Raw genomic sequence first — 14,741 nt, 5'->3', positions numbered from 1 at the left:
TTCTTTACTAGATAGTTTTAGTAGATCGTACGTTACCGCGTTTGCGGTATCGTAAGAGATAGCGTTGATGGTTGCGCGCACTCCCATAACAGAAAGAGAGCTTCGCGCATTGCGCAGAAACACGAATGCTATCGCTTACGTACGCAAAGGCGGTAGCGTGCGACTATCGATTGTTTTGTATCACTAGCCGCTACCCATTGCGCAAAACACTGACTTCTCTGCATGCGCAGTGAATATCCCTTATTCCTTTGGGGGCCCAAAGTGCTCGGATACGCTGTTCTAAAATCCTGTACTGACGTTTCTTATTAAATCACCTGAAGCCGGCCTATTTTGCCGATACAGTATTATACATTAAAACAATTTCACTCTATTTGTATACCCTTCGAATTTGTGAAAAGGCATTTAACCCAAAGCAGTTACACGCGACTTGAACGTCATCGATATTTACCGAGTCCGGTAACCCTACTACACCCACTGGGAATTACGTCTCGCGCATACACTCTTACATAAAGTACCCAAGACTTCTGTCTACCACCCCTCACAGTCTTCGCCTGCATCAGTGCTCCCTTTCCACTTGAACTGAATGGTGCACGCATACACACTCGTTTCGATAATGGGATATAAAATTCCTCCGACTTTCGACGCCATCGAAAGCTGCGTGCGTGGAGGTCCCCACGCAATCAAGCACCTTGTGTCGAATCCCGAAATGTGTCCAAGTCCATTTGCAGGGACGTGTCCCAGAATACATTATCGAATTATGCGGGGAGTTATCAGTTATTCACGGGTTGCCGCCAGAAGTTGGGGGAACGGTTTGCGATGTCCTTCGGGAGGGGGGGTTATGCTCGCAGTCCATCCGAATTACATCGGATGTGAATGCCTGCCAACGGGTATATCAGCTGGATGCGTTCGATAGATTTCTGCCGGTCGATTGGGTTTGCGAGGCTGGAATAAGCTGCGAGGGCTAGGAAATTTAGGTCAGCCTGACAGAAAAATGCTGCCCTGTTTTTGAGGGATTAAAATGGGTTCGGTAAACGTGACAGAACATACTTTCGCGGAATTTCGCTACTTTGGTTATGGTTGGGATGATTTTTCTTTTAATGGACTGCAACTGATACAAAAATGTGCTCTTTTCTGACAATGAGAAAGTTGGAAAAACGTTTGCTTCGTACTGTGTAAAGTATTTCACGCGGTAGGGCACGGAATGGTAATGCTGGAACAGCATGTAGCAGACAGCGAGGTGAGTGTGTCACAGCGCGGGCTTCAAAGGGAACTATGTTCACATAGAGCAAGCGTTGTACCCGCTACCAAAACGAAGTAACGGAATACCGCTACCTGCTACTGCACAAAAAAAGTAGCGCAACACTAGCGTCCCTACAAATTTTGAAAAGTAACGCGATACCGCTACCGCTACCAGATAAAAGTGACGTAAATATATGCCGCTATTTTTGCGCTACCGTACGCGTTTTAGGCAACACCTACCGTAGTCATCTCGTTGCCGAATGTCTCGAAAGACGGTGCAGTATTTGTGTCGCTCACATAGCCAGCCATGCAGCATAAACTATACCACTACTTACAGTCAAGATATATTATTTCACACCGAGTTTGACCTTGAGACGATGCGCATTAAGATATAACTTAATGCAGCTTAGCGCATATACGAATTTAATACTTTTCCCGTCAGAATGTTTCGAACACGAGACTGTTTGACGAGACTGGGCGACGATTTGACCAAATGTCTGAAGTATAGTTAGCGGTAGCGCCGCTACCGTATTCGCTACTTTTCAGTAGCGGAGTAGCGATCCCGCTACATTTTAAATTGGTAAAGGAAAAGGTATTTCCGCTACAAATATGGGTAACACAGGCGGTGGAATTCAAAGGCTCGCTAAGAGACAGATTCTGTATCCACTTGGTATCGCCCACTAACCATTATTTTATTTATTTATTTTTCTACTCCCAATTATTATTATGATTATTTATTTATTTTTCATCTGTATCGCATCCGCACATACTTCGAAGAATGGGACGTCGAGAATACTAATAGTCATCTACCACGCAGAGTTTCCCGCTCGAATGATCCGCTAGGAGCACTGCACGTTGGCTCGTGGGATCTCCATCATGATTGGACAGTTGAAATTTGAATTTTAAACGGCAGAAGGAGGCACAACGCCGCAGCAGACGACATTAACGGGACAACACCCATCAAAGCCTGTAGAATGATTATATGATCACCAACTTTTGCAAGAACACGCATCTCTTGAGACATGCACTGTTTGAAAAGACAATCCTAACGCGAGCTTTTGGGTGCAAGGTATTCAAGCCATTCAAGAAGGACCAAACGGGCCGATGACCAGCGGCAACACTAGCCTCCAAATTGCCGGGCTGCTGGGGAGGGATGCAAAAAAAACGGGGTCGCTCGTAGTGTAGGTCGTGGCTAAACTTCATAGCTTAATGTGTACCCAACTGCTGCACGATTTTCGCCCAAACTTTACAACAGCCATCCAGCGACTGTTCAAACAAAGTTCCTCCCCTCATATGAGTGGAGACTGTTGTAACTGCCCAGGGCGATCTGGCTTCCTCCTCTCCCTCCTCCTTGACCAAACAAAGAGCGTCGACTCCATCCGTCACTATTGTGTGCCCACGCGTTGACAGCTGGTCGATATAAACGCGGGCTAATGCCCCAGAAATCGTTATCACTTAATGCCGATGTAGGTTCATGGCCCGACCAGGCTCATTCTTCGCGTTCGCTGTCAGGGTCCAAGAGGACCTGCTCGTCACCGTTCACTATTAGTCCAGCCAATAGGAGCAAACCTGGACGACCGTCTTTCTTTGGCAGACGATTCGGAATTGGGCGGAAATAGCCTGGCCGTTATTCTCCTTGGAGCTGATGTAAACAGGGGGGATTCGCTTGTTTTTTTTGTTGTTTTTTTTGTGGAAGAGATAATGAAATGGAAAGTGTGGCGGCTACTCCAGGTCTCGTAATTGGGAGAGGAAATAAAGCTGTGGGCACAGGAGCCCCATGCAGAAATCATATTCATGGCCAGAACAAATACAGCAATTTAATGTCTGTGAAGAGCAGCACAAACGCCTGTATAGGGTTTGAAGATATTTCAACGCAGGTCGGTGGCACAAGACCTTTCTCGCGTCAACTGGCCATTGTCTGATCGACATTTTCAACCCTGTGTTGCCAGGCCAAAGTCCTTCTGCGTTTCTTTGACCTCAGCTGCCACTGCGTTATCTTAATTTCCTCGCATAGACCTTCTTTCTTAATAATCCCGGCACACGCTAAATTGAATTTTGTTTCTAGCGAACTATGTTCACACTGAACGTTGTGCTGCGTAGGGCTACACAGCGCAGTAGAACATGTCATTCGCAAATGACGGCAACGACGTTCTGTAAAGGATTACGAAGTACCTGGCACCAGGTACGAGGTACTGAGAGGTACCCGTGTTCGAATCCCGGTGCTGTCTGAGGTTTTTCCTGGGTTTTCCTGAGACGTATGCCGGCACAGTTCCCTTAGAAGTCGGCCCAGAACGCACATTTCCCCAGAGCGTTAGTGGTGACGTTGTTCACCTCCGTGAGGCCGACAACGCCGAGCTCTTTCAGAAGCATCACCACCATTACGACTGCATTGTACCAGAGTACATGCATCTATTTCTTACTTCGTCTTCTTAAAAAAGAAAAAAAAGGAAAGAAAAACCTTCGAAAACAGCGTGGAATCCAAGTTTTGAGCCACACCTGACCGTGATACTATGGAGGTTCAAAGCGCGGTTAACGAATATATAATGCCGACACATAACTAGAGCGCTGGCGGAGACTGAGAGCAGAGTTAGTTGTTTGCAAATTGTGTAAAGTTGCCCTTTTTAATATAAAAATTCAACAAACTCTCAAAACAGATGTAGCACAAAACTTTTAACTCGAATTTCTTTCTTCTTAAGTTCTTATTACTATTTGACGGTTTTGTTTTTTTCCCCACCGACACATTCCCATTTACCCCATTCTTCTTCTGTGCCCCACTCTCACCTTCAACGCATTAACCTCATGCTTTCTTTTTAAAGTCATCTTCTGTGATTCATCTCATCATTCTTTCACCGTTTGTTAGTAATCTTTTTTTTGTCATCTTTGTCTTTAATCTACCTCATCCTTCTTTCATCATCTGGTAGTTTTTCGTTTTCTCCTACTTCTTTTTCTTTTTCTTTATTTCTTATTTCTTAATTTTCTTTCTTTATTTATTTATTTCTTATTCCTTCCTATTTCTTTCTTTCTTTAATTCTTATCTTTTCTTTTTATTTATTTATTATTATTTCTTATTTCTGGAATAGCAAGCCGACGTCCCGTTTGGCTGACCTTTCCCCATTTTTTTCCCTTTTCGTCTAATAAATATATCCCCCCCCCCCCCCCCCCCCCACCGACACCGAGACACCGAGGGAGAGTGCGTCACTTCGTGTCAGAGGACGAGCGAATCCGTTCCCCAAAGTCGTTCGGTAAACCAATGCCATTTTCGTATGAGGGCACGACATGTTACTCTGTTGCGCGGCAGCGAGTGAATTCGTTAGAAGCGACACGTAATTTCGTCGTCCGACACGGGTACAGCGACAGCCCACCCAGGTACCAACGCCCGTAAGAAGCACCCACCGTTCAATCATCTATTACCGCGTCACTCCTCCACTCCAACACAATTTTCTACTCGAACAACGACACAGAATCTTGAGATCCTTGGTGGTCCTGGTCGATGTAGGCAATGCCCACACTGACCCTAATCATGACGCACTACATAGCGGTCCAACACAAAGGGATTCAGAGTGATGAGCAGCTCCCATTCACGCAAGCAGCAGCAGAGAGAGAGAAGGATCCTCCTCGGGCATGCAGTCTCCTTTGATGAGGCGTTGGTCGTCCTCGTAATTTGATTCGTCTTCCTCTTTTATTGCCTGACAGCGAGTGGGTTATTGATGTCCAACTCCCTCGAAGCGTTACATTTGGCTTCAATGTTTATGCGTTCAGACGGGGGAGAGCGGGATTGCGCTGTGGATGACGGCTCATCATTGCGTTGATGACTGTCGATGACGGGGTTGGTCGTGGGTTGGATATGGGACGAGGCTTCTCCTCTGCCATTCCCTTGCGGTAATGTCAAATAACCACGTTCAGTCGCGGCGTCTTCTTACTGCGCCTCGTAAGGTTGGAACTATGAGCGGACCTGCCGGTACTTTAGGGAACTATTCTCCATAAAACGCGCTTTGAGTTGAGGTTGCCCCTACGGTACGAAAATTCATAGACCGCAATCCAGCTTTACTACCAGCTAGTTTACGTATAGATGCTAATCTTAACGCTCCTCCGCTGTTCCTATATGCTTGTTATTCCGCTCTTGGTATTTAGGTTTAGTATCTTTCTTTCTTTTTTTACTTTTGTCGATCGTAAACCTTATCTTCCCCTTCATTGGTCTGGCTTCCCGTCGACATGGTGCTCTCTGGTTTTTCCTCAAACGCTTTAAGAGAAATGTTGGAACAGTCCCCTGTGAAGTCGGCCCAGGAGGGACGATGCACCAGTGCGATAGTAGTGACGTTTCTCTCCTAAGCGTGGCCTACTGCGACATGCAGTTCCAACAGCGCTGGCTGCGCATGCATGGCTATGGGCTCGAGTGGTATCTTCAATAATGAAAACACGCACACAGTTCGAAGGTACCACTAGTCCCGCGTTCATTTCATTGAGATTTTTTTTCCCTCACAAAATGTTAAATCCAGCCACAACGCATCAACGCATTTAATACGTGAATGAAGAAAGAAAGAAATCACTGAAAAGGTTAGTCAGCTGCAGGGCTCGAACCCACATCTTCTACATTGCCGGTCCCAGGGCTCTACCAATTGAGCTAAGCTATAACACGCCTCTCCAATGACTTCCAAGGTTGCGTCATCTGCCCATTCACTCACTCATTCCAGTTTCACTCTTACATGTTTTCTCACTCACACACACATTCATACGACGGGGCGACGCAAGCGGCATCTGTTAAACACGATGGAAATTGATGTTCTGAAGCTGGAACACAGAAGCAAGGACATTGGCAAAGCCTCAAGTGACACAAACAATGAATGAAGTTCATTAATGAAGTTCTTCTTCACTCATTTTTCTTAGGCACTTGAGGCTTTGTGTGTTTGTCCTTTCTTCTGTGTTCCAGCCTCAGAACATCAATTTCCATCGCACTTAATATGTTCGCAGCACTCAGCCAAATCTTAACCCTCCCCCTCTTTGCCGAGGGACACAGGCATCGCAAAACGTGATGCGAACAGCAACCGCGCAATTACATTACGTAGAAACAGTGCGATCAGCCGCAGCTAACCAGGTAGGGATTGCGTCGGTATACGGTGAAAAGAAATAAGCGTGTCTGTTTCCCGAACTTGCAGCAGCAGAGCGGGCTTGTACAGGAGAAGAGATCATTCGAGATAATTTGCTTTGAAGCATCGCAGACGCTCCGTGTTCTGCTCTGTGTATTCCTGGCCGGTATCGAATGGCTTTATGGTAGGGCTAATACCTTATCCATACTGGGGTTTTACGGAACGCTCGAGAGAGTACGCTAGACAGCTGCTCGGGAATGTACTATTAGGGAGTTTGAGTAGATGGAAAGCACTCTATAGGAATGATACGATAAAGCAAGGTTGTGAAATCAACGATCAGCAACGTGATGTCAGCCACTTCGAAGGAATCAGGCGATTGGCTTATCGCGTTTTCGGAAACGGTATCGTGAACACTTGCAAATCTACTAAGGGCGATTTCGGGTGATGTATTTGGGGCACTTTTTTTCTGCCCCGAACCCACGCGGTAAATTCTGGTGGCGCGGTCACACTCTTAAAAAAAGGGTGTACTTTAACTCCTTTTTTTGCCACATATATAACACCCTTTTGGAGAGTACAATTACTCTCAAAAAGGGAGTAGCATAACACCTTTCTCCCTACTGGAGAGTAATATTACTCCTCGGCAGAGTGAGGAGACACCCTTTTGAGCGTAATTGCACTCTCCAAAAGGGTGTTATATATGTGGCAAAAAAAGGAGTTAAAGTACACCTTTTTCTTTAAAGAGTGCAGAGCAAGAGCCGCGTGTTCGGGTGATGCACTACGGAGCAGTTCGCTCGCCCCAAAAGCAGTTTTTTTTGGCTCTTGCTGCGAGAGGCCGAGCCAAAATTGTTCCTCATCTCGCTTCTTCCACTCTCGACGGCGAGCATGCGCACATATGCGCCTCGCGAGTGTCGTCTGCTATGTATTGCTCCTGCGACTGTGCCTGTCATCTGTTTCATCGTTGCGTTCACCATTGACGGCATGGATCTTTACGAAAGCAGTAGCGATGAAAGTTCAATTGACACCGATAATGCGAATGACAAAGACGATGATGTGACCTGCTTCTCGCAAGCTGAGCTTGTAATCAGGCGAAAGTGCGCGACGACGCCAACGAAGCTACCGGAAGTTCACGAACGCACACAGCGTAGCTAACGCAGCGCCCCTTGTAGAAGAGCGGTAGAACGTCAGACTAATTCGGGTGATGACTGCCCCAGAGCAACTCCCGCGTAGAGCGCGAACTGGACCTTGGGCGCTGTCGCTCGGATTACCAGTTGCATCACCCGAAAGCGCCATAAACCTCCCTACTGTTTCAATTTTTTTCCCCAATACGTAGGCTGTGTCCCGGATGTGGCTTGTTGTACGTTGCAACACGTGTTCGACCTCCTCTCATTGGGGCCTCCTTTGTTATTTCGACTAAAACTCCAGCTTATTTTAAAGTAACAGAAGTAATATTTTTACTACCGTACATTAACCAGTTTTTTCTTATTATAATAGGAGGTACTTTTACATGTCCACTGCACCACACTGAGGTCCTACTAAAGTCCTGAACTGCCTGCCGCACAGCGGGAATAAATGCTTAAAATAAAATTACTGCGAACAATGTGTTACTGAATTTGGGATTCGTGTACTGTCCTCTTTTGTACGCGCAGGAATTAAACGAAGTTCTCTAATAAAAGAACAATAAGTGAAAGTCAAACAAACTCGCGTATACGCAGCATGCACATACGGACCTACGTCCCTATACATCATCTGTTCAAACCTCTCATTTGCTTTCGTTGACAATGCTGATCGAGCGGGACCGATGCGGATGGGAAATTTAGTCAGCACTGCGGATACTTTACCCAATGCGGATTTTCTGTGCACGGATAACATAACAAAAGCGTGTCCTCGTAGGGCTCGAGTAGAGCACAACTGCGCCGTGTCACCGTTCTCTTGAGGGCGACCCATTGACGCTAAATATCTGGTGCAGTGGATGCTTGACTGAAGTGTGCTTAAAAGGTTGGCAGGAGGAGGGAGGAACTTTATAATTCCATCAAAGTTACGTCTGCCTGCTAGTATTCATTAGTGCGATTTCTTGGTATATCCCCATTTCCTGATCATGTTCTGCGCAAGGGACAATATTATTATATACAATACACTGCACAATAACTTTCATGTAACCTTTTTGGCATATCTGCACGGCTTGCAATCTAGTCCACTTTGCTTTATTTCTCTCTCTCTCTCTTTCTTTTCTTCTTATCTCAATTTGATTAAATTCTCCTTCTTTTCTTCCTTTGCTGTTCCATATGCGTATACGAATATACCTTCCCTTTTGTCCATTCTGGGCCACTCGTTTCCCATACTCCTGACCCCCCTTCCGCGAAACCGGGTTGGCGAGCCTTTTTGTTCACAACAACACCTTTTACTGTTCTTAAACGGTTAGAGGTCACCTATCCGTCTGCCCAGCTATTCATTGTACACAGACATGTGGCACCATATCTCCTTTCCTCTTCCCTTTCTTTGTACAGCAGTGTGTTTAGTCTTGTATATGTCTATACTATATATACTTATGTGTGTCACCACTTCACTTTGTACCTGAAGAAGCGTGGACCTCCACGCGAAAGCTTGTACAAATTAAACTTAAACAAAAATCTTCAGTGTCGGCTTCTGTATTTTGCTGTTCCATCTGTAAGGAATGTTAACTCTGTCCTTGTCTGTCCGCAGTATGCCAACACATGAGCCGCGGCATCATCACCCTGGTGGCTCCCAACGTGGGCAACTCCTACGAGACGCTGGTGTCCCTCTCCAATACGTTCCACATGCCCTTCGTGAGTACCTCCTTCCCCGAAGTGGCCGCTCTACGGCCATCGCACTTCGGCATCTCGCTCAAGCCAAAGTACATCCCGGCCATTCTCGACGTGATACGATACTACAACTGGTCTTCTATCATCTACCTCTATCACACGGACGACGGTGAGTACGATTATCCGAGTTTTCAAACATAATGTTCTACTTCTTTTGAGCAATGGAACGTTGTGTTACGCTTCCGTGAGGGTTGCTTTCTCTGCGAAGCGTCGGAGTTACGCAGGGAAGCATACGCAACGAGCGCTCCGTGGAGATTGATGTTTTGGTTGTCCTACCCAAGGGGGCTTTCCCATATGTTATCTATAAATTTAACTGTCTAGTTAATGACGTGCTTGCGCACTTGAATAATCTTATTTCTTATCTAACTAGGCTATAGACGATCTGAGCTCCTACGTCATTGATTACGTAACGCCACCGCGCAAAGCATGCTGCTGGGCACTATCAGCTTTATCAGCCTATCAGCAGACGCGTTTTTCCCGCGTCTCGCCCACCACAGCAAAATATATAGCCTCGAACCGGTCTGCTCCTGAAGTCACATGTTTGTAAACAGAGGGTCGTCTATAGTCGACCCTGAAGGTGATATAGCCAGCTGCGACCTGATTAATTTTATCATCTCTACTGATGCTATCGTAACTGAGACGATAGCACCAACCAAAGTACATAGCTGGTGCTTGCTACTGGAAAGTTGCCGCACAAGGACCTAGACAGCTGGCCTTACTTGAACAACATAACAACGCTTGAGTCACGAAATCACGAAGTATAGCGCGATGACAGAGATGGATTGTGTTATCAGAACACACATTATTAACCACTAGATTAAACCCTATTTACTTTAGCATCACGTCGTCATTAATATCACGAAAGGAAGTTGTAGTAGTAATGATGCAAACAACTTTCCGTTGCTTATTGATCAGGAAAACAACACCAGGTGACGCAACGAGCCGCAATAAAACTTCGTAATGAGCCGCCCGACAAAGCACATTTGATAACAGCGCACTCCGACTGCGCACCATTTTAACCGTCAAATGTGCAACGGCGGGCTTCGTAGAGCTCGTTCAGATAAAGATGGACTTTTGTTAGCGGCATCCAAACTCCAGCCGCCAGCCACGGTGGTGAGTGGCTGGGGAAAAGCGGCTTCCTAATTTCCTGCGCCGCCGCCGACGGCAGAGCAGCGGCTTGCGCGAACGTGATAACGGCACAGACCCCTTTTGTCTTTTCGTTGCCCCAAGTCAAACGCGCAGATGGGAATGACACGGGTACATGGCTTTGTCCCCTCTGGGCGAATCGCACTCCAGGGAGGAAGAGACTTCAGAAAAATGACGTCAGTTATTTCGCTCTTGTACATTTATGTCCGTTAAAGTCTGGATGTCGCGTGGCTTTCTGGGACGGACTTCGACTGGTTCCGTCTGCTGTATGAAAAAAAAAAAAAACAGAATGGAGAATGTTGCGCTCATGAAGAGAGCCGGCTGCTCCAGTTCAATTAAATAAGCAGCGAAGAAAATAAAATGATAATTAACGAATAAGTCTGAAAATGCAAACAGCAGTCGCGTGTCATGCGTCACATGACTGTCGCAGTGAAGACACAGTCACAGTGCGTCCACGAGCTTTGCAATGTCTGTAAAAATACTGCACGCCCGCCTGCAGGGCTGGCAATTGTTATGTCGGAGGCCAAAAACCATGGGGGCGTCAAAAGGTCGGCTGCCCAATCTGGCTAAGGTTGCCTGGCGATGTTGCTGATATCGTCGACAGGACTCCATGACGTGTGCAGTGACGTCCACAGACCCGCGCGTGCAGCCAGCTAGGAGAACCTACCTTCCCAAGTCTACGTAGCAGTCGTCCGGGAGTATGGCACATTTAGGCGAAGCCGGTGGAACAACGTGACAAACTTCCTCGGAAACGATGGCGGTAGGGTAACTGTGCACACTGGGTCAACCTGGTCAACTTTCTCCACTGGTATCGACTAAAATGTGTCGTATGGTAGCTAACTTTATAGTGGACGCGGAAAATGGGAAATGTAGAAACCGAAAGAAGTGACTTAGATTGACGATCATGAGCTACGACGCATTCTCTGATGCGTCCTATGCGCAACGACTAGTGAAAGAGCTGTTTCTTCTGCATTTTTTGATAATTTTCTGTATCCTAGCTGTTTTCTTTTGTTTGCTTGAAAGCATTAGGGAATAGCAAGCCCACACCGTGGCTAACCTTTCCCTTCCCTTTTTTCTTACTTTGCATTAAACATATTCCCCCATGAGCTACGCTTCGGTGGTCAGTCCGCGGGACTAACTTTGCCCACCAGAGGGTCGTTTGCGCTCTCATCATCCTATACACCGCTTAGGGCCACAGCTGCTTCGTTGTGCTAATACCGAGTCAATGTGGCCACGAAGGGTGTGCGGATGTGGGCAGATGAAGAGGGGCGAGCAGGAAGGGATAGGGGACAGGAGGGTTAGTACGCGACCTGGTCCAACTTCGCGGGCAACTGTGCCGATACCCTTCTGGAAAGTTTGCTGGAAAACCTAGAGAGTGCCTGAGACGGCGCATGAATGCGGTTACCGTTCGAACCCATCCCCTCTCAGAGGAGGGGGGCAGCAATTTGTTTCGAGGAGGGGGGGAGGACTAACGTGGGACGCAAAAAAATAAAAAATAAAAAGAAGTGGATTCTGGCTGAGCTACGAACGCCTCCTCCCGTGTTTCATTGGCCTCGTACTGTATCCTATCGCTGAATAGATGGACGGCTGTTCGTGCGCCAGCCTCCCAGACAGAGTATTGAGGGCTCCCTCAGGAAAGTGCTTCTGTCGTCTTCTTTTGCCGTCTTAAAATATTCATCCCGGCATCGAAAGAGAGAGAGCTTCCGACGTTAATTATTCATGGCCGGGAGAACTGTATCTACTCCCCTTTCTTCGGGATCTTACCGGTGGCCCCTTTTACGTCTTCTCTCTCTCTTTCTTTTTTTTTCTTTTTGTTCTTCTTCCGCGTCGTGCCTGCGAGTGAGGTTTGTGCATTTTTAAAACTCTTCGTGCAATCAGAGATGGAAAAACGCTGTGAGCGTGTCGTTCCCTCCCTTTTTCTGCGAATGTTTCGCGCGGTCTTTGCGACGCGAAAAGATACCGCGGAAAAAGATACAACGTAATAATGACGAAATGTCTCGAGGCATTTATAAAATTTGTGGCGACGGAAAGTAGTTGCATGCCATAGCGCAGTTGCTTAAAGCAGCTACTCGATTGCTACCGTGCTTCTCTACGGACGGTTCTTTAGCACTAGATTTGTTCAGGTGCGCTACGCTGCATGCAGATGAGACCGCACCATGTTTACATTTCGTCAGCATAGTTGCGAATAATAAACGCTTGCCTCATGACACGCTCTGGTGATATCGCTGTGCACAAAGAAGTTGCTGTTTCCTGTATAGCGATACCTGTTACAACGATGAAGCGGAAATCAGCCCGCGTGCTGCCTTGGCTCAGAGCCAAGTATCTCAGTATCGGACCGATGTCGTGTTCCTATGTTTTGTAGCCGCGTTCTGTACCAACCGGTATAGGAAACGATATCGCTACAGCTGTGATGATGAGTATCCCCTGTCTAGCTAGAAAAGAGCTGTGAAGTAATGCATTACCGGTAATGCATTACGTCTCTGTAATGAGTATTGCTAATCCATTACATTTTGTATAGGCCACCGATTCGACGAAACGGCGTTCGATGAAACGTCCATTTTCGACGAAATGGCGTTCGATGAAATGTCACGTCCGCTGACGAGACAGACCGCTACGCAGAACCTACCTACCTACCTAATTATTGTAAGAGACTTTGGATGTAAGGACTTTGGACTCCTTCCACACACTTGTCAGTAATCGAGCTTTCTAAATGGACAATAGCACCATCAGTTTCGCGCACGTTATAATGTCGTGATGCCTTCACAGCGACGGGGGTGATGGTAGATTTTGCTACATCCAGAGAGAGAGTTCCCTTTGCGCCCATTCAGCCAGTTCTCGGTGGGAAGAAGGACTCTCTTTAAAACGTATGCAGAGCCCTTTGTTCATTCTGGCTGTCAACTCCGTCCGCATTGTCATCGTTCCGGCTGTTCTTGCGTACAGGACAGCAGCAGCAGAATTTGACCGCGTCCCGTGGTCACTGCGTTTTTAAGCACTTCGGCGGTCCGAAAAGCGCAATGAGTAATCCCCAGGTCAACAACATCAGGTGCCGTCCCAAACCTTTGTGCCCTGCTTTAACATGTCTGAGGTGCGTGGTAGCCTCTCCCTGGGACTACTCTGAGCATCATCTGACGAAGTCATAATAACGAGAAGATAATACCTGTGTTTGACCCTACTTGTGACAAAAATCTCATTCATTGTCATATAAAAGGATTGCCGTACTAACGAAGGTCAATTTAGATGAAAGGTTCCCAAGAAAATCGGTCATCAAGCGAGCATGCCAGACTATGAGGTGTCATACTAACGAGCGTTCATTGTAAATGAGTTAGAGCGTCCCTGAAAATGGGAGTGTCCCTTATTATCATTATTATTATTATTATTCACACCCCTCCCAGCAGCATCCTCCAATTCGAACATCTCGGCTATAACGACCCACATATTTATAAGACTCGTTGCATCTCCCAGTAATGCTTTAAGACGTCGCTCGATGCACCAACTGCGCAACCGAACAGATGCAGCTACGCCATGGCACAGTGGGTGGATGTGGTCATCTAGTGCTCCGGGAGAACATTTCTGGAAAGAACACGCAAGGCTGCAGCGAGCAAACTTCTCCGCTTCATCGTCGACCCAGAACTTTTGCGAGTACGGACTCGGCGCTTAACGCCTCCCCGCAAGATGTTGATGGCACCAAGCACGCTCAATTGCCTCATTCTTTAGAACAGCTGCAGCAAATGGGCATTACCGCCTCCTCAGCCGCTGCGGCCGTTCCTAAATATGTCCCTCCGTCTCGACTACATTTTTATGGGCTTCCCGGTCGCACGGTGGAGGTAGAGGCGTCATTAGTGTAACGACTCTGGTTGCTGTATTGTCACAGTTTTATGCGCAAGTTTACGTGGTCGCGACGATCAGCTAACAAGAGAGTTTTCGCACAAGATGCCGACGAGACACGCTGTGGGGACATGGCATCGGGATGTTGCGGATAGTTCTTGAAGGGAAACTTCACTCTTGACCATAATTACAATACTTATGCCCAGCAGGAGTGCCAAACTCTGAACGACTCCTCTGTGTACCCTTTCGTTCCAAATCCACATATTCCTCGAGGGAAGTGCCTCAGGACGAGAGCCGCCGATATTTCGAACAGAGCACTCGTCCTGAGGCACTTCCCTTTATACTTCCTTACCGGTTCGTTGGATTTTCTAGTTTTAGTTTTGTGTTCTTCCTTTTCTTTTCTTCTTTCTCTTCCCCTTCTCTTTTGTTCTCCCATTTTCCTTTTTTTTTGAATAGCAAGCCGACCTTCGTCTTGCTGACCTTTCCTTTCTTTTTTCATAATAAACATATCCACCCCCCCCCCTTCTACGTATTCCTCGAGTTATTCGTACTGTGACGTGACAGCCGCCAGCGGTTCGCACCCACGGGGAGGTGCAAGCCCGAGAAA

The 14,741-nt window shown here is 47.0% G+C and overlaps 1 protein-coding gene across 5 annotated transcripts in view; it reads left to right on the top strand.

Moving 5' to 3' along the window:
- Nucleotides 1–14,741, top strand: part of LOC135394969 (glutamate receptor 1-like) — a 101,960-nt gene that overhangs the window by 44,553 nt on the left and 42,666 nt on the right. For all 5 annotated transcript variants that reach the window (XM_064626099.1, XM_064626095.1, XM_064626096.1 and 2 more), the window contains one exon: nt 9,024–9,272. In XM_064626099.1, the coding sequence (XP_064482169.1) occupies nt 9,024–9,272 (249 nt within the window). The remainder of the gene's footprint in view (nt 1–9,023; nt 9,273–14,741) is intronic.

The sequence above is a fragment of the Ornithodoros turicata genome, chromosome 5, assembly GCF_037126465.1.
Source record: "Ornithodoros turicata isolate Travis chromosome 5, ASM3712646v1, whole genome shotgun sequence".
NCBI classification, from domain to species: domain Eukaryota; kingdom Metazoa; phylum Arthropoda; class Arachnida; order Ixodida; family Argasidae; genus Ornithodoros; species Ornithodoros turicata.
The sequence above is the reverse complement of the archived record's forward strand: the minus strand, read 5'-3'. Positions and strand labels throughout refer to the sequence as shown.